Source organism: Rhizoctonia solani, chromosome 7 (genome assembly GCF_016906535.1).
Source record: "Rhizoctonia solani chromosome 7, complete sequence".
NCBI lineage: Eukaryota > Fungi > Basidiomycota > Agaricomycetes > Cantharellales > Ceratobasidiaceae > Rhizoctonia > Rhizoctonia solani.
In genome coordinates, this window is record NC_057376.1 from 2,251,061 (window position 1) to 2,275,103 (window position 24,043).

The 24,043-nt window shown below is 41.7% G+C and overlaps 3 protein-coding genes across 3 annotated transcripts; all 3 read left to right on the forward strand.

The window, feature by feature from the left end:
* Window positions 1–7,772: 7,772 nt before the first annotated feature.
* On the forward strand, window positions 7,773–8,296 carry RhiXN_06874 (integrase core domain protein; the record flags this gene model as incomplete). Its single annotated transcript, XM_043326690.1, has 3 exons — window positions 7,773–8,034; window positions 8,086–8,188; window positions 8,245–8,296. 3 exons carry the CDS (start codon window positions 7,773–7,775, stop codon window positions 8,294–8,296), a joined length of 417 nt encoding a protein of 138 aa, XP_043182122.1.
* Window positions 8,297–17,533: 9,237 nt separating this feature from the next.
* Window positions 17,534–22,542, forward strand: RhiXN_06875 (kinase D-interacting substrate; the record flags this gene model as incomplete). Its single annotated transcript, XM_043326691.1, has 12 exons — window positions 17,534–17,653; window positions 17,700–18,417; window positions 18,470–18,936; window positions 18,994–19,500; window positions 19,554–19,624; window positions 19,685–19,724; window positions 19,781–20,553; window positions 20,610–20,751; window positions 20,825–21,148; window positions 21,215–21,416; window positions 21,467–21,526; window positions 21,581–22,542. 12 exons carry the CDS (start codon window positions 17,534–17,536, stop codon window positions 22,540–22,542), a joined length of 4,386 nt encoding a protein of 1,461 aa, XP_043182123.1.
* Window positions 22,543–23,337: 795 nt separating this feature from the next.
* Window positions 23,338–24,006, forward strand: RhiXN_06876 (uncharacterized protein; the record flags this gene model as incomplete). Its single annotated transcript, XM_043326692.1, has 2 exons — window positions 23,338–23,382; window positions 23,434–24,006. The coding sequence occupies 2 exons, from the start codon at window positions 23,338–23,340 to the stop codon at window positions 24,004–24,006; spliced, it is 618 nt and encodes a 205-aa protein (XP_043182124.1).
* Window positions 24,007–24,043: the final 37 nt, after the last annotated feature.

Sequence of the window (24,043 nt, forward strand, 5' to 3'; positions counted from 1 at the left end):
GTACATGTATGCGTCAGCAGGAAGTACCATTAACAATGTTGTAGACACAATTGATACCACGGAACTAATTCCAATTTTCTCAAATTTAAACAAAGTTAAATGGACAACATTTTCAATCACATGACTTTGGCGCTTATATCATACAATAAGCGCCAAGCCACGTCCCCTTCCGCGCTTACTCAGCATACGTAGCCACCTCCACTTGATGACATCACTATGACACATCAGTGACATGTATACATGAGTAAGACCAACTGCAGAGCAGGGTTCCTATTTGTTATGGTTTTGCATATTATGTATTAGTAATCAGCTTGTTGTAGAATATATAAGGAGGCCAACCAACCATGGTAACACCCAGGTCAATTACCTCCTGTTGCATCTCCATTTTGTACAAGGGCCTTACTGCCCAGCAACTTACTTAGTCACACCGTCCACACTGCCTTAAGTGGCCTCTCTGTTGTACTTACATAGTCTGCCATTGCCCTTACGGCCTTGGTCATTGTAGTATAGCTGGTTGTTGTAGTAGGTAGCTTGCACACTGCCTTAAGCAGTTTTACACTTAGATACATCCAGCCGCAAGCACCCACCCCCTCAACATCCTTACAGATGTCTAGGACAAACAACCTTGAAACAGTTAAGGGTACTCAGCCTAATCATTTAACCATGGGTTTAAGCCCCTACTCATTACTCAACAACTCTCAGCCATCTACTCCTCTTGACTTGGAAGAAGTATCTGTGTTGACACTTACATTTACTCTAGAGTGTGACAATAGTTTGACATTGCCCATCTGGAAGTCAGTCAGCAAATTGCTGCCCATCCTTGATCATAAGATACCAATAGAAGCTGTAAAATACATTGCATCTAATGAACAGCTAAGCAATCTATTAGTCAACAAGTTAGCTCAGCCTTTAGTTACAATTGAAAAACGCAATGGTATTACATCAAGAAATGATAGCTTAGTTGAACCTATTAAGCAATCACACAATGAGTCAATTTGGATGACATACAACAGGTTCAGAAGTGTTACACCATTGCTGGATATAGCATTGCATGATCCAGCTGCTTTAAGTAGCCATCACTCCCTTAATAACCTTAGTCATTTGCATGCATGGGTTACAACTAGTAGTGCTGATGGAATCACTAACCATACAGGAACACCATCTAACTTTACTAGTCATGGTCCTACTAGTATAGATACTCACATATCTAATACACATGAGAAGCAGACTATAAGTGATGATCTAGCCTACAAGGAAGCAACTCCTAAGCCAATTAGCGGATTGTTGACTTCTCAAGATAGTCATTCACTGTACAAATCCCATGATGCAACTGTTCCACCTTCACCTATGGTAACCAAACAAGTGATTGACACTTTGGGTAATGATGAGCTACACACCTCAAGCAGTATTAGGCAAACAAAGGAAGAAGATTTAGCTAGTTGCTTACCTAGACAGTTGCAATCTAAGCCATGCTTAAATCAAGACCTATTGACTAACGCTGAAACAGTTTCAACTCTCATCTCTATTCATAGAAAATCACAGCTGAAGCCAAATCCTATGATTAGCCTAGACACCTTATCTAATTTGTGTGATGATACCAATACAGGTTACTTAAGAAAACTGTCAGCTAGTGTCAAACCCAAAGCATTAGACAAAGGTCTATTGGCTCATGAATTGCCAGATAAGGAACAATCCCTGGTCACTAGTCAGCAACACTTACTTGAATTTGCACCCACATCTTTGGTCACAAGCTCCCTGCTCAACACCTCAGAGAATTCAGCCAATGCATTAGTCAAGATATATGCATTGGACATAAGAAGCAAAACCCACTCAACTTTCTGCAAAGGCAACACAACTGATCCAAGGGTCCCTGGACCAATTGCACTCAACAGTCAATGCTATGCTGCCACAGACTGGTAGTAATACTATTGGCACTCACCCAAATACAGCCAAACAGCTTATTCTTGAGTTGGCTCTGCCCTCACTATTGATTAGTCAAACAGATTGTACTGTAACAAGCAATAGTAACAATATAGTTGAGATCCCTTCAAGTCTTAAACCATTAATAGACTTGAAGCCTTGGATTAGTCAGGATACTTTGTCAGTTTCTTACAAGAACCTAAGTATTGGACAACTAGACCACTGTAGTGTGATAAGATCCTGAAAATCAGTACATCAGTAAAAGATTCCTTTTTTCAGTAAGATATGGTATGAAAATCACAATGTTAGTATGCTTCCCTCAGCATGAATCAGACTATGGAAGAATTGATACCTAAAATCAGTATGTATTGACCTTGATTTCAGCTCAATTCTCACTTAAACACAGGCACTGATTTTCAGCATTATAACCTTGTACAGTGGACAGCTTGGAACAATCTTCAGAAGCTTATCAGCAACATTCAAATGCAATTGCACCGCAAGGTTTGGCTGAATAATCACTACTTGGTACCTTAGAAGGATCAAGTATTGGTATTACTTTGGACCTATATACAAATACTAAGGAAGAAGCTACTTCTAAGACTAATGTGCCAGACACACCACTTAGTCAGCAAGAACATGGTGAGATGGCAACAAGTATTTGCAGCAAAACATTGGAAAATCTGGAAGATTTTCAACTGCTGGAAGTCAATTTATTGCCAGATATAAAGAACTGGCTAGTTGAAACTATCCGGGAAATTCAGCAAATAATGGATATATACGCTGGTTCTACCAACTTGCATTTATCTACAGCTGACTCAGCTGCTATTAAGATTGAATGTGATTCAGCTTTAGAACCAACAATACCACGTAGTCCAGAGTATCTAATGTCAACAATGTTGCTGGATCAAGCAAGCCAGTCGGCCCAGCAAATGGCCAAGCTTAGCAAATCAATCAAGAGTTTGGACTCCTTGCTTCTGTCTAACAGTCACACAACTGAATATAGCAATGACCTACTATTGCCAGCACAAACATTGGTACTGATCTTGGAGTTGGAAGCAAGCAAACAATCCTTATTTGTAGATACAACTGGAATGCACAAGAACAATGCTATTCAGAGTGGACTACAAGCAACAGTGTCATGTGATCCTGACTCAGCATTGTCTGAAACAGTTTGTAGCCTTGGATCAACTGAAATAAGTTTGGCTGGCTATGCTATTACTAGCCCAAGGATATTCAAGAAAATTTCAATCAGTATGGTAGCAAGTGTGACTATTAGTTCAATGGATTCTTTGACATTGTCTGTAAGTACAATTGATAACCAACTATTGATGCAAGACTCAATCAAGCCTCCAGAAAGCTTGCATTATTGAATGAAACATAAGACACCTACGCCAAGCTTCAATACCAATTGTATCAGCTCTGAGATACGCAATGAACACATTGGATTGCACTCCAAGCAGCTAAGGAATTGGATTAGCAAGCAGACGGTAGTACATATCAGTGAAGAACCAGACAGTGCCCATACAAGCTTACCTATTATACTTGCAAACATGGAGTACTCTAACTTGTTGCATGAATACAACTCATTGGGTACACTGGAAATATTAGTCCTGAGCATTAGTGTTGCAGCTAACAACGTACCTGACACACAAGCGCCATCAGATATTAGAAGTCTAAGTCCCAACTACCAGCCTATGGCCTTATGCATAAGCGCCAAGTCAAGCGCTGTTGACACTGAGCTCCAAAGTGTATTACCTGAGATATCAGCTGATGACAAACCAGTTGTTAGTCAAGCAGAGTTAGTTTCAGATCTTGGAATTAATGGTCTAGTACCAGAAGAGCCAACTACACCAAGCAGAGGTGATGATATTGATCAAATAAGTATTTTTTCATCAATATCTACTGACAAAGGACTCCCGTTGCTGGTAATCAATACAAGGAGTCTAGATGGTTCATCAGCAGCAGATTTAAGAGTCAAAACACCCACCTTGCAACACTCCAAACTACCTTTGACACTGATATCTAGGGTGTCAAGCTCAACAATGCATTTGTTCACTAAGCAGACCAATCCGGAATGCTCACTACTGCCTGATAAGCCTACACCATATGAGTTGGTTGCAAGTAAAGTATTAGAGCTAGAAGATAAAGATAATAAGGACACGTTAGGTTCAACACCAATGATCAAATATCTATACCAATACAAACCTTTGGATGGTCAGTTGGATATGTTGACAATCCTCTCATACAAGTACAATCAGGAGTTGGAACGTAAACGCTCAACCTACAAGCCAGAAGTTATCAAGCCAGACAAACCAGATGCTAATCTTTGTATTAGCTCACTAGATACACAAGCATCTGGCACAACAGAGGAACAGGCACTGCAGCATATAGCTGGTCTGTTGTACCAAGACAACTTTACCTTCACAGTTAAGAGTGCTGCAGCACAAACATCATGGCTGTCTTGATTGCCAGTAAAGTTCAGCTCAAGACACAATAAAAGCCAAGAGTCCAGCGCTGCAAATACTTCAATATTGAATATAGTCAATAGTTCAACCGCTCCTAAAGCACAACAAAATAGGAATACACTACCTACTCATGTAAGGAGCCAATTAGCCAGCTTGCACAGATTCAGCAAATTGTCTCAGGATAAAACGTTGCAAGCTTCTGTTAGCAATCAATATAGTCATAAATGCGACCAAGGAGACTCACCTTGTGCCCATGAATCATGTAGAAATATCATGTATATAGTAGTAAATACAAGAAGGATCTGGAATGTACTGGAGCATACATGTAATTGAGTCAAGTAACAATACCTAGTCATATACTAGATGACTTGACCATAATGTAAAGGTATAGATATGGGTGCATTTGACCGTATAGTACCTCACCTCTCTTTTCTCTTTATTCACACTACTGTCTTTACTATTGTTTTGTATTCATATAGTTCTATTTACAATCTTATTCTTTCTACAGGTTATGAGCCCCAATTGAACACTTATAACCAACTGTAAATAGATTATATAAACCACTTACCCAAGTATACTCAAACACAATAAGAAATGGCTGAGAAAACATCAACCATTACTGGTGCAAGCGGATTGCACCAAATCCCATCCCTCCAGGGAACTGAGAATTACAACATGTTGTACACCACTGTAAGGTGGGTACATGCTAGTGGGAGCAGGCGCTTAAGGCCGCACTACTACAGGCAACTTATGTAATCTACTGTACTAGGCTATACTACTACCGCATAAGTTGGCTGTTATGGATATGACATTTCTTCTTTAATCTGTACTTATTTTAATTACACTAGTAATCTTACAGTAAACAAATGAGATAAAGACGCGAACTAAGGTCTTCAAGGTCCCTCTATCTAATAATGACCTTTACAAAACCTACAAACCTCAGGAATACCCTCAATATGCAATACCTTTTGCATATATGCTGTTTTCTCACTCATTTAAATATATATAAATTCAGCTGAGTAGATAAACAGTAACAAGTAATATTTCTCTTGTTTGTAGTATTTATTATTCAAGATTCTATCTTGTGGCTACACACAGAAATATTCAGGGTCCCCCCTGTCGCATAGGCAAGTGCTCCGGCGCTTAATCAGCCCTTAAGCGCCGACGCACTAAATGCGCCTTTTCTCCATCACCCGGGCACCCCACACTGCCGAATTGCTTGCGCTTAGGTGCGCATGTTTGTGCGCTCCAGAACGCTGGGTCAAACTCCCAAAACGGACAACATTTGGTAGAGTTATGCCCCATTTACTGTAAGTACCCAATGCAGAGGTATCCTACCTTTGGGACTGTTTACTCCAAGGATGAAACACTTAGCCTTGGGACATCTAAGGACCCACACAAGTAAATACTGCCTTGGGGCAAACATTGCCTTGGGGCAAATATTAGGATTTGTTGTTTGTTTACTATGTACCAAAGTATTGGCTCCCTCAAGTGTTTCAGTTGCCACATGTACCTCCTGTACCCCCTCTTGGTACCAATCATGTATATACTTGTTTGCGCGCCTTCTCAGGGTATAAAAGGACCCTGTGAAGACGCTTCTAATGCATCCTACTTTTACTCTTATATATTGACATATACACACAAGCTTTTAACAGCTTATCTGCGCATTTACTTTAGTGATTGACTCACTGTAAATAGCATAGGAGGTTATTCGGCGCACTAAGACCATAGGCCAGTCCCAACAGACACAGGGTAACCTATTAGTGTACTTACTGCAACCCTGTGCCCCTTGACTGTCACAGTTGTTGAGTTCAACATTGAGTATAGTGCAACAATACTGTAAGGATTGTTGTGATTGAGTGATAGTGTTTCAATCCACCATACCCCCTATATTGTAGATAGCTTTATCTACAATATCTCATAAATCCTAGATATATTTTAGGTAAACCCCATAAGTCTTAAGTCTTACTTAAGCATATATAAGTCCTATACTTATTAGGCAAATCCTATAAATCCTGTACATTAGTCAGGTAACCCTTTTACTTAAGGTACTATCCCAGAGACCTTAAGTATACATACCCTTAGTCACTTAGGCTTAAGTAACATTAGTCTAAGGTACTATATATAACCAACCACCTGCACTTCATAGTTGCTAGACTATTTGTTAGGAGTTGTTATTCCTGATAACCTAGCCTATATTGTGCATATATTCTGTGCATATATTCTGATTCTTACTACTAGTTCTTAGTTATTCCCATATACATTTTGTATATAGTAATTCTTTCTTACTCCTGTACTTACACGACTCTTAACATTGGCCTACTACTATCTACTAGCAATGGGGGCCTGAGGCCTGGGAGGTGTGGTGAGTGCGGTATGGGGGTTAACATTTAAGAACTGATGGGGGCTGGCTACTCAGCTGGCTGGGTGATCCTCCTCAATGAATATGAGACAAGGTAAAATTGACTTGGGATCTCCAAGCAATTTTCCTTCTGTATATATAGACAAGGGCACACTATCTACATGGTCTGTGCGTGTGAGAAAGGAAGTACATAAGACAAATAAGAAGTGTGCTGCAGGCTGCGTAGAAGCGTGGATTTCTTCTAAGCGCCCTTGGCACGGCAACTTGGCGTGGCATCTTGGCATGGTAAGCGCCAAGATCACGTGATTTAAAAAGTACAGATAACAAGTTCGTAAAAAATAGTAAAAATATTAGAAAAAATAGGTGAATCCAATGGTATAAATAAGGAGGTTGTAACACAACACATGGCGTATACAGATGAAAGACCCAAACCTAAGATAAAAATCAGGGTTACTGGTTGCAAAGACAACAATGGAAATAACTTACCCAATCTTGAAGTAGGCAATGATGATTCTGCATACACAGAATGGATCAGAGCCAATTGTAAAGCACTGTCAAATATTAGATTAAGGGTTGAAGGGAATGTACTTACACACATACAATCATGTAAGTACTCTGCCAATGCTTGGAATCTCTTGGCAGAAACATTTCAAGTTAAGGGTAGATTAATTGACTTACAAATAAAGTTCTTCAGCCACAGGATGTTGGACAACAAAGACATTGAGGAACACATATAATGTATGCGTGGATGGTTCCAACAAATCAATGACATTGCACCAAACCTGTGCACTGAAGCCAATTGGATAACCACATTAGTAGCAAGCCTACCTGACTCATGGGACACATTCACCCAGTCTGTAAGCTTTGAAATTGACACTGAAGACAAGAATAAATTAGCCAATCAAGTGAGTGACTTACGCTCACGTATTATGGCCAAAGCACACCAAAGAACCACCCAATAACCTGACAGTAAGACTTTCTTTGCTACAAATAAACCAAGCTTCAATAAGTTCATACATACCAATATGAGTAATGAAGGCCCAGATAAGTGTAAATTGAAATGCAATAACTGCGGAAAGATTGGACACTGGGCAGCTGAATGCCAAGGTCCAGGTGGAGGCGTATTCAAGCCAAATCATCCAAATAAAGGCAGTCAACCAAACAGAAGATTCAATGCACCAGGAAAAGCTAGGAATGGCAATGCCCACATGCATATAGCCATATCTAATAACTCCAAACATAAAGAATATGTGTTCTTGATGCTTGAGGATGAAATAAGCCTGATAGGTAAGACCCCCAACACCTGGATAGTGGATAGCAGCACTACTATTCACATAGCAATTGATTGTAATGCATTCTTGGATTATACCAAGTCATCCAGCTACATTGCTGGAGTCACTGGCAAAGAGCCAATCATGGGCCAAGGCACTGTAGAGCTATTGTGCTTAAATAATAGAGAGAAGAACAAATACACAAAGATTAGGCTCACCAATGTAGCTCACATGCCAAGTTTGCCTGCAAACCTAATCAGCTTATCATTAGTAACTGATAAAGGCACTAGAATTCTGATGGATCAGAATGAATTGCAAATACTGGATAAAAACAATAGGCCAATCATTATTGGATCAAAGTTGAAAAATTGCAAACAAGGAAACCTTTGGAAGATCAGTGTGAAAGCCATGAATGATTGCAATCAGAAGCTTGAGAACAATAAACTTACTGAAATAGTACTGACCAAACAAACCAGACACACATGATTTGAATGGCACAAGGTACTTGGGCACATTGGCCTGCAAGCACTCCAACTGTCATAACCCATATCTGGAAAGGTTATTACCATATATATCCACTGTCAAAGATATATATAGTATATGTGATGCACAGTGATATATGAATAATATATATTGCTGGGGGACATTGCACTCCCCCACCCCCTAGCTGCAGGCCAATGTTAAGGGAGCCTGTGGGCAAGGTCTGAATATTATATTATTATAGAAGAGATTATGTCATCCCCCCCCCCCCACCTCAAATCCGTAGTAGTTTAGTATAGTATTTGATAAAGGACTGGAGGGGGGGAGGTCATGTGACCCTGGTGGACTGTCAGTCTCTAAGTCATGAGCCCTTAGAGTAATGACAGTTCTGGCTGCATATATGTGAGTATATGCGGCCTTCTAAAGACTGTGGAAATCCTATTAGTAGGTGGCTTGGTCAGGAGACATACCAGCAAAGGCATGGGTCATGACACCAACAACTAAAATCCAATGAAGCAATCAGCAGAATGGAGGTAATAGAAGACAATATTGGACTCAACTTTGAATGCAATGTATGTATGCAGTCAAAGGCACACACCCAACTGTTTCCAAAAGAATTGCAAACCAAAGTGTCTGAAATCAGCAAATTGATTGTTACCAATGTGTGGAGACCCGCTTGAACTACATCTATAGGACAATACAGATATTATGTATCATTTACTGACATTGTAACTAGATTTAATTGCTTAGGAATTCTCAAACATAAAGATGAAACTCTGAACAAGTATAAAGCATTCAAAGCAATGGTAAATACACAGAAAGATAAAAAGATAAAGCAAGTACGCTTTGACAATGGTTGCAAATTTATAAATAAAGATTGGATTGAGCACACTAACCTGACAGGTACAATTTTAGAAACCACAGCCCCATACTCAGGCAACAAAATGGTATTGCTGAAAGGTTAAATTGCACATTAGCAGATAAAGCATGTGCAATGCTACTTGAATTGGGTGCACCAAAGTTCCTTTGGAACAAAGCAATTGCATATGCCTGTTACCTGAAAAATCAAGTACCAACACAAGTGCAAGGAAAGTTCTGGAAAATGCTGTTCAAAGTGTTATGGGGTCAGAGACCTGATGTAAGTGTACTGCAACCATGGGGAACAAAATGCTACAGTGGTGCAAGTCACCTCTCATTGGGTGGACCCTAGCTCAAGGCAAGCTGACCAAGCAAGGCTGGCAGGGCAGGAATTTGACCATTCAACACGCCTTGACAAGAAGAACCAGAATTTGCAATAATATTTTTTTTGGTCCTCAAGGTCCTTGTTCCAATTGTGGTTTTGGTCACTTATACATACCTAGTCCCATCCAAACACTGTTTTTTGTTGATTGTCTTTCTCAATGCATTTGAAAATACAAAGCAAAGCAGCAAAGGATTGCAAGTGGCTGAAAAGACAACACATAGACCCATGTAATACTGCAAGCAATGGTAGCCAATATGCTCCCTTGAGCAGAGAGAGCACCAACAACAGCAGCAATGCTGCAATAGGGGACAAAGTGTGCTCCCAACACCCAAAGTTGGAAATGGACCAAGATACTCTGTGTGGGCTTGGAGAGTTGGAATTGGATGATATTAGTGAAAGCAACAGGGAAATAATGGCGCTATATGGATGCACATAGGAAGGGGTTGACTGGTGTGATGGCCAAATGTTATAGAGTAGGGTTTTAGAGACTATGTAATTAAGTGCAGAATACAATAAAGTGATTAATGGATCAATTATATATGGATATAAAAGGCAATAGACTACCTATATAAGGGTAAATTAGGTTAGTAATCAGGGTGATCCCTACACTTAACAAGTAATCAAGCGATTACTGTAGATGCAGGTGGTTGGTTATGCTTATACCTATAGTATGAAAGTTAGTACTGAGTCTTATCTACGTACTGTAATTTATCTGGATTTTTTAGCAATTTATTTGACTGAGATCGCACTAAAATAAAGTGTATATGCCGCTTTCAAGGCCTTAAACTCTCCCAACTGACTTACTCAAGAGGTTCAGGGTCGCCCTAGAGCCTTTCCTAGCTACCCAGTATCTGTTGGGACCTTGCTAGAGGCTATATGCGCCAAGAGGCCTTACAGGTTAAGTTCAGTGAGCTTAAGAGGCTAAGAAAGCAAAATAAGACACTCTAAACTAGGTAAAGAAGAGCTAATAGATCTTCAAGTTCACACAAGGGGTAAGAATGGGATTAAAAGAAAGTTGTTATCAAAGGGTCTCCCTCAGGAGCTTTATATACCCCAGAGGGAGAACAAATAACTATATACATGATGTACAAAAGAGGAAGTTACATGAGAGGTACAGTCTGAGCTATTTGATACATAAAGACCAATTAGTCCCAATAAGTCCTAGTGGGATAGACTCAAGGCTATTTACAGAATGCTCTAGAGCATACATGACTAAATTACATAAGTGTGAATGCTAAAAATAACCTTGAGGCAAGGTAGGATCTCATATAAAAAGCTAGAAACTTAAATAGTTAGTATCTCCATCAATTTGGCTCAGTATCAGACAATTCCTTTTTGGGAACTGAGATGCCAGAGCCTCCAACCTATTGGTATTTGTTGGCATAGTAATATGCCTATTTCCTGCCAACCTTTGGCGCTTATTTGCAATGACTAAGCGCCAGCACTTGCATGCTTACTTGCACTTGTTCTATGGTCTGTAAGTACTGTTCCTATGTTATAACCTCCTAACATATACCACTGGAATTGCCTCTTTTTTCTGATATTTCTACTATTTTTTACGGACCTGATATCTTATGTTTTTCAATCACGTGATCTCGGCGCTTATTATGCCAAGATGCCACGCCAAGATGCCGTGCCAAGGGCGCTTAGGAGGAATCCATGCTTCTGCTCAGCCTGCAGCATGCTTCTCTTTTCACATGGACACTTCTTTCTTCCACGCACAGACCATGTATATACCTGTACCAGTGTCTATATAAACAGCAGGAAAATTGCTTGGAGACCCCAAGTCAATTTTACCTTGTCTCATATTCATTGAGGAGGATACATCCAGCCAGCCAAGTAGCTGGCCCCCAGTAGTTAGAACCCTTACTCCTTTATTGCACTCACCACACCTCCAGGCCTAAGGCCCCCTTGCCATCAACACCCAGTAGTAGACTGCCTTAAGTGGTGTTAGCATAGCCTAGATTAGTTAGTTAGATAAGCACTGTCTGTAGTAGTACGGCTGTAAGCGCCTGCCCACTAGCAAGTACCCACCTTACAGTGGTGTACAACATCCTACATATGAATGTATGATACAAAAAATGCTATAAATCACAGAAATAATTGTATGACCATTTTGCATGATCAGACGTGTATAGATGCAAGCACAATGAGGAAATAAAGGATAAAAGGTCTCATAGCACTGCCAGTTTCCAAATATAGTAATGTTCATGCCCATATTTGGATAGAGCAAGTATGATTACTCCTGTTTGCACTATTCACTATTGGCAATTAGGGGCGCATATGTCTAAATTAGTCATTCCATAACACTCACCTCTCTTTTCTCTTTATTCACACTACTGTCTTTACTATTGTTTTGTATTCATATAGTTCTATTTACAATCTTATTCTTTCTACAAATCAAATCAAAGCTCTGACAAAGATCAACATCCTCAACAAAGGACAAGGAACAATCCTCCAGATCCACCTAACAAATCAGGAGATGAGTATAGTGACTTACCTATAAGGAATCCTATATGCGCACAATCTTTCAGACCTAAGCCCATGCACTTTGATCCTAAACTTGAGCCTGAAAACATTACAGAATGGAATGGCAATACTAGCAAATTACCCAGATGGATCATGACCATTAATAATTTAGCTGAATATAGTATTTATGCACATATACAGTTAAGACAACAAGTGCCATTGAGACTTACAGGTCAAGTGCTAAGATGGTTTAATGCACTAGATAAGACTTATTGACAAATCATCACTGCCAATTAGCTGAGTTTAAGACATGCAATAACAATACACTTCATGAATCAATTGCTGATATACAGTAATGAGGCCAAAGCTCTTCAAGCCAGATTCAGAGACAGAGATAACCCGTATGAAACACCAGTAGACTACATTGTTTGGAAGGCCAAAATGCTTACCCTATTTAGCAATTGGACCAACTTGGAACTAATTATGGAGATCATGAACAGCACTCCTGAACACTGGTCATTGTATATAGATACATCTGTAGTAACTACATGGGACAACTTCTCAGACAAAGTTGCATGGCATGAAGATTGCTTGCTAAGTGTTGTACACCACTGTAAGGTGGGTATGCGCTGGTGAAGGCGGGCGCTTGTGGCTGTACTACTACACTGGCTTATGTAATCTACTATCTAAGGCTAACTAATAATCTAACTAAGTTGCTTATGGCAACAACTAACTATCTATTGCCAATGTGGAGGGGCCTTAGGCCTGGAGGTGTGGTAAGTGAGATAAAGGGGTTAACGGCTACTGAACTACTAAGGGGCCAGCTACTTAGCTGGCTGGAGATCCTCCTCAATGGTAAGAGACAAGGTAAAATTGACTTGGGGTCTCCAAGCAATTTCCCTGCTGTATATATAGACAAAGGCGCACTATATACATGGTCTGTGCACATGAGAAAAGAAGTACATATAACAAATGAGAAGCATGCTGCAGGCTGCACAGAAGCGTGGATTTCTCCTAAGTGCCCTTGGCACGGCATCTTGGCGCGGTATCTTGGCATAATAAGCGCCGAGATCACGTGATTGAAAAACATGAGATAATCAGTTCGGAAAAAATAGTACAAATATCAGAAAATTCAGGCGGATCTGGTGGTATAAATAAGGAGGTTATAACACTAAGACAAGATAATAATATATCTGAGAACATGCAAAAGCAGCTCAACAAAATGAGAGGAATTCTAGCAAACATTGAGACACAATGGGATTTTAAAGTCAAAACAGACCACTCCAGTCAAGGGGATTACAAAGAGTTAAGCAACAACAAGAATATAAGTAACAACAAGTCTGAAATCAACAAAAAGGCCTCTACTCAAGACTCCTACCAAACCCATCAATCCTTCACAGCATTAGTGTGCCCATGCACTCCCAATCCAATACCAGCTAGAAAGTCAATCAAAGAAGACATTGTTAGTCAACAGAGTTTGGACTGGAGGTCCAGCTATGAGCAATTAACAATAAAATTAGCTAAACTGAATCAGCAATTGAATGAACCATTAACACCACAAACATTGCCTGCTAGTACACATACAAACAAGCCAAGACAAACAGCATATAGAACAGGCAAGTATTGCCCAGCAAGTTCTCAAAGGTTTAAGTGGTTTGAGGGGAATCAACACTTCTGTTGTAGACACACTCAATACCAGGGAATTTATTCCCATTTTTCTCAAATTTAAACAAAGATAAACAGACAATATTTTCAATCACGTGACTTTGGTGCTTATATCATATGCTAAGCACCAAGCCACGTCCCCATCCGCGCTTAATCAGCATACGTAGCCACCTCCACCTATGACGTCATCATGACATGTCAGTGACATGTATGCATGAGTAAGGCCAACTGCGGAGCGGGGTTCTTATTGGATTAGGTATTGGATAACATGTATTTGTAATTAGTTGATCTGTAGAATATATAAGGAGGACAACCAACCATGGAAACACCCAGGTTGATTACCTCTTGTTGAATCCCCCACTTGTACAAGGCCTTACAGCCAGATCACTAAGTAGCCTACAACGCCTTAAGCGTCAACTCAACTGTACATACGTAGCTAGCCATTGCCCTTAAGGCCTTGGTCACCGTAGTTTAGTAATTAAATGTTGTAGGGTAGAACTTGCCGCCTTAAGCAGTACTATTGTATTATCCACACGGCCACAAGCGCCCGCGCCCTCAATGTCCTTACAGATGTCTAGGACAACTTCCTTCTGAATTCAGTCCTTTCCACATCCAAGCAAAGAGACAATGTGCCTGGGGGGGATACAAGGGATTGAGAATTCAACACAGAAACAACTGGATTGAAAAAGCAAAATCTTATGCATCAATCAGAGAATCCTAAGGAAGTAATAGCTAACAAAGCTCAAGAATATAGGCATTGGTCAGAAATCACTTGGAAAATAGTAAAGTACATTGCTGCAAAGCACATTGCCCCTGCTTGGACCAAAGAATCACATTCAGCCACACAAATTGAAGCAACCAAGCAACCAGTTGATCACACCACAGCTAGTCCATCTACTATAGACAGCTATCAGCAATCAACAAGAGCTTTGAAACACATAGGAAATAAGCAACATAGTTATATGCAAGGATCAACAACTCAGCATTTAATCAGTCAAACTAACCAAAGGATCTTATTGAACAATTCTGCTTGGAATAACTTTAGCTGCACTGGAAAATCACAAGTACTTACAAACTGTATCATAAGGCAAACACATGTGCAACAGAATAAACAGAATCTGCCTGTCAACAATCAACAGAATGGTTGTAGATATGTAGACCCCCAACACCCAGTAAATAGAACACACAAGTATACATTGGGACAAAACCCAGCAGCCAGAGCAAGGGCAGAAATGTTTATAGAGCCATCCAGAATTATCAGGAAAGAGATCCATACAAATTTCAATGCTTTAGCCAGTGCCAACACATTCAGACAACCAAATAAAGCAGTACAATGGCTTTCACACAAGAAATGCGGTCAGTTGAAATTGGACAAACTGGAAACTCCCTCAGAGCATATACATCAGCCCCTGCCTGTTGTCTGGAAAGAATATACAGACACTTTGGTGCAGGATATCAGCCTGGTAAACCTGGATTCACACAGAACAGCTTACATGCATAACCACTTACATCCAGAGAAGACACAACAACCCCTGGACAAGCTGAGGTATCTGTTAGGACAACATACCATTATGGAATCAATAGTCACTCCATGTTCAGATATCATTAAAGCGCCTCTGTATAAACTCAGTAGGCATTCTAGTAGATCTCAGCAAGACCTAATGATCAAGCAATGGTCTAAGAGCTTGGCAGAAATGTTAAGGGAACAAGAATACATGAAACTAGGAGATAAATGCACCTACCAGTACCCCATTCAATGGCTGGGACGCAACTTAAGTAGCAAACCAAAGTGTCATAACCTATATCTGGAAAGGTTATTACTATATATATCCACTGTCAAAGATATATATAGTATATGTGATGCACAGTGATATATGAATAATATATTGCTGGGGGATGTTGCACTCCCCCCACCCCCCTAGCCACAGGCCAATGTTAATGCCCACAGGCAAGGTCTGAATATTATATTATTATAGAAGAGATTATGTCATCCCCCCCCACCTCAAATCTGTAGTAGTTTAGTATAGTATTTGATAAAGGACTGGAGGGGGGAGGTCACATGACCCTGGTGGACTGTCAGTCTCTAAGTCATGAGCGCTTAGAGTAATGACAGTTCTGACTGCATATATGTGAGTATATGCGGCCTTATAACGACTGTGGAATATCCTATTAGTAGGTGGCTTGGTCAGGAGACATGCCAGCAAAGGCATGGGTCATGACACTTGGGCTTAAGTAACATTAGTCTAAGGTACTATACATAACCAACCACCTGCACTTCATAGTTGCTAGACTATTTTTTAGGAGTTGTTATTCCTGATAACCTAGCCTATATTGTGCATATATTCTGTGCATATATTCTGATTCTTAATACTAGTTCTTAGTTATTCCCATATACATTTTGTATATAGTAATTCTTTCTTACTCCTGTACTTACACAACTCTTAACACATATACTCCTTGAAGGTACACATTTTACCTTGGTATTAATTTATATAAGAGTAGCTCCAAAACTGAAATAGTGAGTACATGCTAGCTTTAGATATTTGATAAGATTTATCTTTGATTTTATTTACACTTTCTTGAGGTGGGTACAATAGGTCACTCTCACAGCCAGGAACCCAAAAAGGTATTGCATAGCTGCTTTGATGATATACTGACCCTAGCTTAGTCTCCATTGCAGCAATTCTCATGAAACCTTGTATATAGGTTCTAATAGTCTATCTTAACCACTTATATTAATCACTCAAATCAATCCAAGTGCTGACTCGGGAGTAAGACAACACACATTGTACAATTGGTCACGTGTGCAATACCTTTTTGGGGTACTGCACCATGAGTCACTTTCAAGGGTAATAGACCGTAGGCAGTTATACAAGAGAATAAACAAGTAAATTTTCATAAGCGGAGTGGGCGTGTGGAAGTAGCTAGGAAGACTTTTTATATGAATCAATGCACATAATTTACCTCCGCACTGATGATTTAGTACCAAGCTTAATACAAACACCCAGAGAACTGTACAACTTACGTTGTTGTCAAGAAGGCCAGTAGCTCAAGTTGCTAGAAAATAAAACGCGAGGACCGATTGACGTCTGTGTTGATCCCTGGACATTCTGAGGACATGGTGAACGCCACCATACACTTCTGAGTCGTCTCAAACTTCCCACATTGTGGTTGAGCATTACGGGAGCTTGGCTCCAGTGCACCAATCTGACTGAGTCACTACAACTGATATTAAGTTAAGATGGAGCCTAATATGGATACTATAGAACGAGTTTGCATTGTCAACACTGCACCAGCGGTGGGGGTACTTGACAGAAGTCCAATGGGAAAAGTGACAAGAGAGCTCCTGCCATGGATATGCCAACTTTGACGTTTGAATTGAGTTTCAGGACTCTACACTCCTCTTCCTTTTGATCGAACGTAACTTATCTATTTCTGTGTTTGTGTTTCATTACACAAAACAATAGCTCACTCACTCTAGTGTACAAACCCACAAGGCAAACAACCCCTTCTACCCGTATCAATTTAGACCTGAACAGACAACTAGAGTTCGTACAGCGTTCAGTCGAAAGTAACACCCGGTATGTGTTTGTCCATTAAAATATACGCGCCAGGCACTTGGTCTAACCGTCTGCCGATAAGTACTTAACTCGCATCCATGTTGCCTCATACAAAGAATCAAACAAGGCAAAAAGGAAAAGGATCCATTCAGCCAGGCAATCCTCATGGTTCAAACGGCCCTGTCTCTGGTCAGCAGCAGCTGGGAGAAAGCGTGACAGTAAGTCTCCTTTAAGCTTTGCAACTGCGTCGCTTAGCGGTCATAGGTTGAAGACCCCCAAGTATGGACTCTTGCATTGACTGCGTTGGAGCAAGTGACGTTAGAGGGTCGGACCGCCAATGAACAAGATATTCATCGTGAAACGGAGATTGCACAGTATCGGAAGGGATATGCGGTACTTCGATTTGTTGGTCAAGGAGCTGTCCAGGGGGTCGTTCAAATTGACCAAGATCCAAATCACCGAGCCAACCCCCGCCCTCTTAACAAAGAGCACCTTGCCCAGCTAACATCAGCAATTGCGACTAATGGAGTTATTGGAGACCGACAAACCCCGGTACGAGTGAGGGCTCCCCCGGCAGGGCTAGATCCAACGCTTGAACAGCAAATGAAGGCCGTTGACATTACCAACCCGGCATCTCCTATCCCAACTTTACAGCTAATCCGAGAAAATCCAGACAGAGAAGAACAGCTTGAGCGGGAGCTTTTTGCACTATCGGACGGAAATCGACTCTTGAGTCAAGAGGAGGTTACTGAGCGGAAGGTCCAGCTCGCGCAGCTTCGGAAAGGGCGAAAGTTAGCGTACTTGTTGAATGGAAACCACCGTATTAGTGCTATGATTGCTGCATGCGAACCACTGGTCAGTGCAGCACTGTATCTAGCAATGTGCGAGCGGAATAGGACGGAGGATTTTGATGCAAAAACGGAGTGGGAAAATCTCACAGCGTTAGTCTCAAAGGCAACATATGTGGTGGAGGTATTTGATTGTGAGTTCCTTGCTCGTGAATAAATAGGCGATGATCTAACCACAGTACAAAGACAATACGCCTCCACACGTAATCGCTTGGCTTTCCGAGAACGAGCAGGCACAACCCCAATACTCGCCTCTAGCTGGAGAGACATTGTGGTCACTTGTTCAGTCACAGGAAACTACGACCGCAATCATGATAAAGGAAGGAAAGGCACTCAGTCGGGAGGATGCTATTGCAAAAATCAACACTTTACGGTATCTCCAGCAAGCGTCGAAGCTTTTAGATCCCAATCAGACAAACCCACTTGGTCAATCGTCAAAACTCTCAACGCGCCGGCGCGGTATTTCACTTGGAGATAAGGAGTGCCTGGAGCTCATGTCTTACCCAACCACCATGGAGATGGTCTGCGACACCCGTATGGCCTTATGCGTATATAATAATCGTATCACCAATTCGCATGCCGACGCATTGAGATCAGATCAAGGAGCTGCTTTCGTGGCTCACGTATGGATGGGGATGCGCCTGCTGAACACAGTAAGTCCTCATTCGTTTTTTTGTTGATGGTTTCGTATAGTGATTATGAATTGTCAGCTTGCCAATACAACGCTTGGGACAGGATTGTCAGAATCGGAAGACTTGGTGGCTTCATTTGACATCCAGAATATAACGCCGACTGGCTTAGAGGAGTCAAGCACCTTGTTCTCCAATCTGATATCGAAGCCGCAAGAGGTGCCAGCTTTATTGTCCTACTGGGAGCCAAGCGGTCACTCCATTTTTGAGGAGTTACTGGCAAAGCATATTTATGGGAAAGGCCTATCAGTTTGCAAAGGTGACTATTATAATCCAACGTTCGTATGCGCACTACGACGCACCTACTTTGAGCTTGGCATTCGGCTGTGTAAAAGGAGTGAAGGAGATGAGAAAGGAAAGCGTCTTGGCGTTGCAACTTCATTGTATGCGCTTCTCCCAATCTGGAGGTTAGGCACTGTCATGAACCAGCCAGCATTTTATCCTGCTGCCATTCTCCCATGCAAAACTGTGTACTCGGCCTACGAAAAAAGCATCAAGTCAACCGGAGAGACTGTTGCAAACTGGACGGTGCGGGTGTTTTTCTTTCAATTGTTGGCCATTTTACTAAGGCTTGATAGTAGATTGAACTTCTACTTGATCGTTTTCAATTGCCCTGGACAGCTGGTTCAACAACCCCAGGCAAGAGTTGTCAGTCAGCGAACTGGTGGGGCCGCATACATGGATTGCATCAAATTTTGATGCGTTGTCTTAGGAGCTCAAACCTTGGACCAATGGAGGCACGTTTATCCACAGTAAGCTCATTGTTTTTCATGCAGGATATTTTATCAGAAATACTAAAATCTAATAGGCCCTTAACTTTCTTGAAGACTCTCGTCTGGATGCGGCTATTCATGCTATCAATGAAACACGAAAAGACGACAATAGTCAAAAGTTGGTTGCAGGATTTACCGCACAAGAGCTTTGCATAGCCTGTCATGCAATGAAAACTGGGGTTGTCAATCATCCAATTCTCTCAAGAATCATGCCACGAATTGGCAGCTCACACGGAACTTTGGGAGAAGTTCAGAAGAAGCTTATTGAGGCTCGCAAGGGCGTCAAATCATTCTTATTGGATTCGAATCAGACAGTTGGCCAGCTTTATTCAGCACATCCTATACTCAATCTCATACCCCAAGATTATTTCGTTGCCTGGAATCCTCGGGAATGGGCCCAAGGATGGAATGATGATGACAGAAAACTGATTGGCACAGCAACTGCGTTAATCGGCTGGTTTCTTATCAGCAAGGAGCTTCGACTATCAATCTTGCCTACCGTTTTTAGTTCACTTCCCCAGTCCCGCTTTCTCCTTCATATGATACGAAGGCTTCATTCTCTTGGAGAGAGAATACCATGGTGGGATGGAGCTCCCGGGTTTATTGAGGACTCACCCAACATTACTCAAGCATACGCCCCAGGCAACACGCAACCTGAAAATAACCCCTCGCAGGATCGTTTTAGGAGAGGAAAACGCAACCAACCTCCCACTAAGCTAACTACTATCACTGGTTCCTCGGCAGGTGCTTTTGAGTTCGGCAGCTCGCCATCAACAACAGTACATCCGAACATGGCAGGGAAAAAAAGGTTTGTTATATTTTCACCAATGCATCAGAATACGGAGCTTCTAACACATATACCAGCAACAAGGTTTTAAACAACGATTTAGGAATGTCACCTGTTAGCCCTCAGGCGGCGTTTCTTACATCAGATTGTGAAGAGAACCGGACACTCCAGAAAGAGGATAACGGAAATAGTATGGGACAATATAACAAACATGGCAAGGTTGGTTCACCCTTGGCTCCCTGTTTTTCCTTTCTCCTTTATTTTTTGCGCTAACAACTAAACATCACACTAGAACTGTCTCACTTCGGCAGCATTTTCGGACTCTATTAACCCAGGCCATGTGCTTGTTGGGCGTCCCACTCTCCTGGAAGGCGGGATCGACAGTGCGTTTGCATGCCAAGACCATAGCATTCCTACAAGTCTTGCTGCTGTAAACAGTGCTACCCGTAAACTGGATAGTATGGAGGAGGTGATTGAAATGCTGATGAAGGAAAGGCAGAATCTCAGAAGGTCGTTATCAATTGTCTGCCACACAGCTTCCAAGGGTTTGGAGCGGTTTCCTTACGCACCAGAATATGCGGTTTCGGCTCTACCTTACTTGATCCAAATGTGCAAGGTAAGCTTAGATTCACAACGCAGCTGCTTTGGTCTGCCCAAGGGTGTAGACTAACAAATCACATAGGATGCATTTATTAGTCGCATTGCAGTGATCCTAGCAGAACACTGGGGAGAAGCAGATCCTGTTCCAGGTGCCGGTATGCTGGATGCACTGGCAATCGCTGCCACAGATGGGTTGTATGATAGCGATCTGTTCACCATTGATTCCCAAGGTAAAATCCAGCTTAATCTGAAGCGTACATACCCAATGGGTATTCAGTCCGAGTGTAAGTTTATTATTGAAACTGGTTATCCTCTTCTCAGTATTTGGTCTCAGTGGAACAATCGCAATACGCAGTAAACTTCAAGAATCCTGTAGGTGGTGGGGATCCAATAGGTACGTTGATGAGCAGTTTTGCATATTAGCCCTATTGACACAATGTAACACTAGATCTGAACTCAGCTTGGGAGCGCATGTCCCAGTTTATCCCCACCCAAGGCTACGGAAGAACCATTTCGGAAGCCAGCAGCCGAGGAGTTGAAGGACTATTTGCCACCGTTGCAAACGAATCACTTGCAAATAAGCCACAGTTTCGAACGTTTGCATCGCCAGCCATTGACGCCGAAGATACACCAAGATTTGACGACAATATGCCAAACTTACATGGATTGCGTGATCGTATTCGTGAACTGCTCTCCAAGTCGAAAGAGTCACTTGCGGAACATCTTTCGTTTGACGTCGTCACGCCACACTTGCACACCATGGTCCACAATTACCATCCTTCAATATCAACTGGGGTGTACAATGGATATGTGACACCCAATACCCCGCCCATAGTCCAATCCGCAGCAGAAGCATTCCAGCTCGAGGCAAATTCCCGTTGGGCTGATATTGTTCAAAGTCGTCTTGAGGTATATCCACCTCCTTCCACTCATCAGCTGTCCAACCGCCCTCCCGCATCCATAGCCATGGATAACTTTGAGCTAGGGTGCTCAGTTTCTACTCCACAACGGAATAGCAAACGTGCAATAAAGACTCAAGTGGGGCCATTTTCACCGCTACCAAGTGCTCGGAGCTTTTCTCCCCCGTTTTCCATGTCCCAAAGCTCAGTTATGTTATCGCCCGAGCTAAGCCACATTCAGCAACTGGGCTCTCCTACCACGTCAGATGCCCTAATCCCGGAGTCTCTCAACCATTTGGCACCGTATACATTAAGCTCGCCCACCTTGCCATATTCCCAAGTCAAACGGATGATAGGAGAACGAAGTCTAACACCTCCAACCCCAAACACAACCCCGCCCCAACCCCAAAATCAACGTAAACGTGTGCGAAGAGGTTCCACAACTATCTCACAAGGTATGAGCCGCAAATATGTCCGGGTTGGGAGTGCCGAAAGCAGTTTGGAATCATAACATGTCTTGTTTTTCTTGAATGTAATGCTTCCCAACCCCCTGTGCTCTTCCCTACATTAGTACGCCAATATATCTTGGTAGCTTTATTTATCTCCTTCTCACACTCTGAGTCTCTCAATATTTACTAAAGGTACCATGCACTTTTTTTTCTTAATTGGTAGTAATGTTTTTTCTTTCACACGCTTGAGCATTTAAACTGAATGCATTGTGGTAAGTAACGTCACTTGACCTAAGTGTCATGTTCACACCTGGCTTGAGCGGGGGAGCCATTTCAGAGAAGTGCAAATCCACGGAAATTAAAAAGGGTGAAATATGGAACTTTTGTCTGTCACAGGAAGTTGTGGGTCATAAATGTACGCCATATGTTTGTTGTTTATTTTGAATTTTGTAGCTTGCTTGCCGTTTTTATATATTTGTGAACACAGGAACTTGTGGGTGCAGATCACATATCTTATTTGGAGATAATTTACAGAAAATATTATTTTTCATGTGTTTTACATGTATTTGCTCATCATTTGGCTCATTTTGAATTTGAATGATTTAGTTAACATTTATATCTCTGCATATCAGTTTGAGAAACAGTTGGTATCTTGGTACAGTTTCAGCTTGTACATACTTGTTTATGTCATCAATCAATGTGGAATACATGCAGTACGCGCATTGCTGAGCGTGACGGTGGTAGGTAGACATGTATGCCTATTTATGAGTTTATACTACTGTGTAACTGGGATAAACTAGCTTCTGCTTGTATCTCTCCATCACTTGATTTCAACCATTGTATCTATCTTGCCCACAATGGATGCTGGAGATAGAGGGCTGTTAGCAAAACAGCAACATTGCGTAAGTCCTACTAAGTATTCAAAAAATGCTAATTAGTAAATTCTCCAAAAGTCCCATCATAAAGAGCGCCCTTTGGAGCTATGCTATTGTGCAAGGTGCAAGGGACAGGTGAAACAGAAGGTAGCAACTATCAACAATCACCAACTTTGCTACCCACACCCCATCAAAAACCTGCCAGCACAACCCCTAGGTGTGGATGAAACAGTCATTGTACCTCAATATTTAGAACCAGTGCGCTCTGGCATTATACCCAATGAACAGGGCCTCAATCAGCAATTATTTTGCAGCTCTCTTGAGCCACAATCACCTACACCCAGTGGCGCTGGTCAGGCAAGAGATTGTGCTTCACCAAACCCTCCTCTATTGCCTTGCATCCTTGAAAACTATCAACCACCAGTCCCGCTAGGTGACCCAGAGAGGCTAAATGACCCAGAAGAGGGGATCAAACCTAGTCTCTTGGCCGCAGCAGAGGAGTTGAAACATGTGTATGACTTCAATGAACTGATTGACAATTCAGGCAACCTTGACAACAATCACCTGGATTACCTGTTTGACAACATGCTCAATGATACTGACTTTGGACTTCCAGATGTTCAAGAGCAAGATACTGGAGTTCTACCTTGATTCAACTTTGCAGGTAGTATTGAGCCCAAGGATCCTG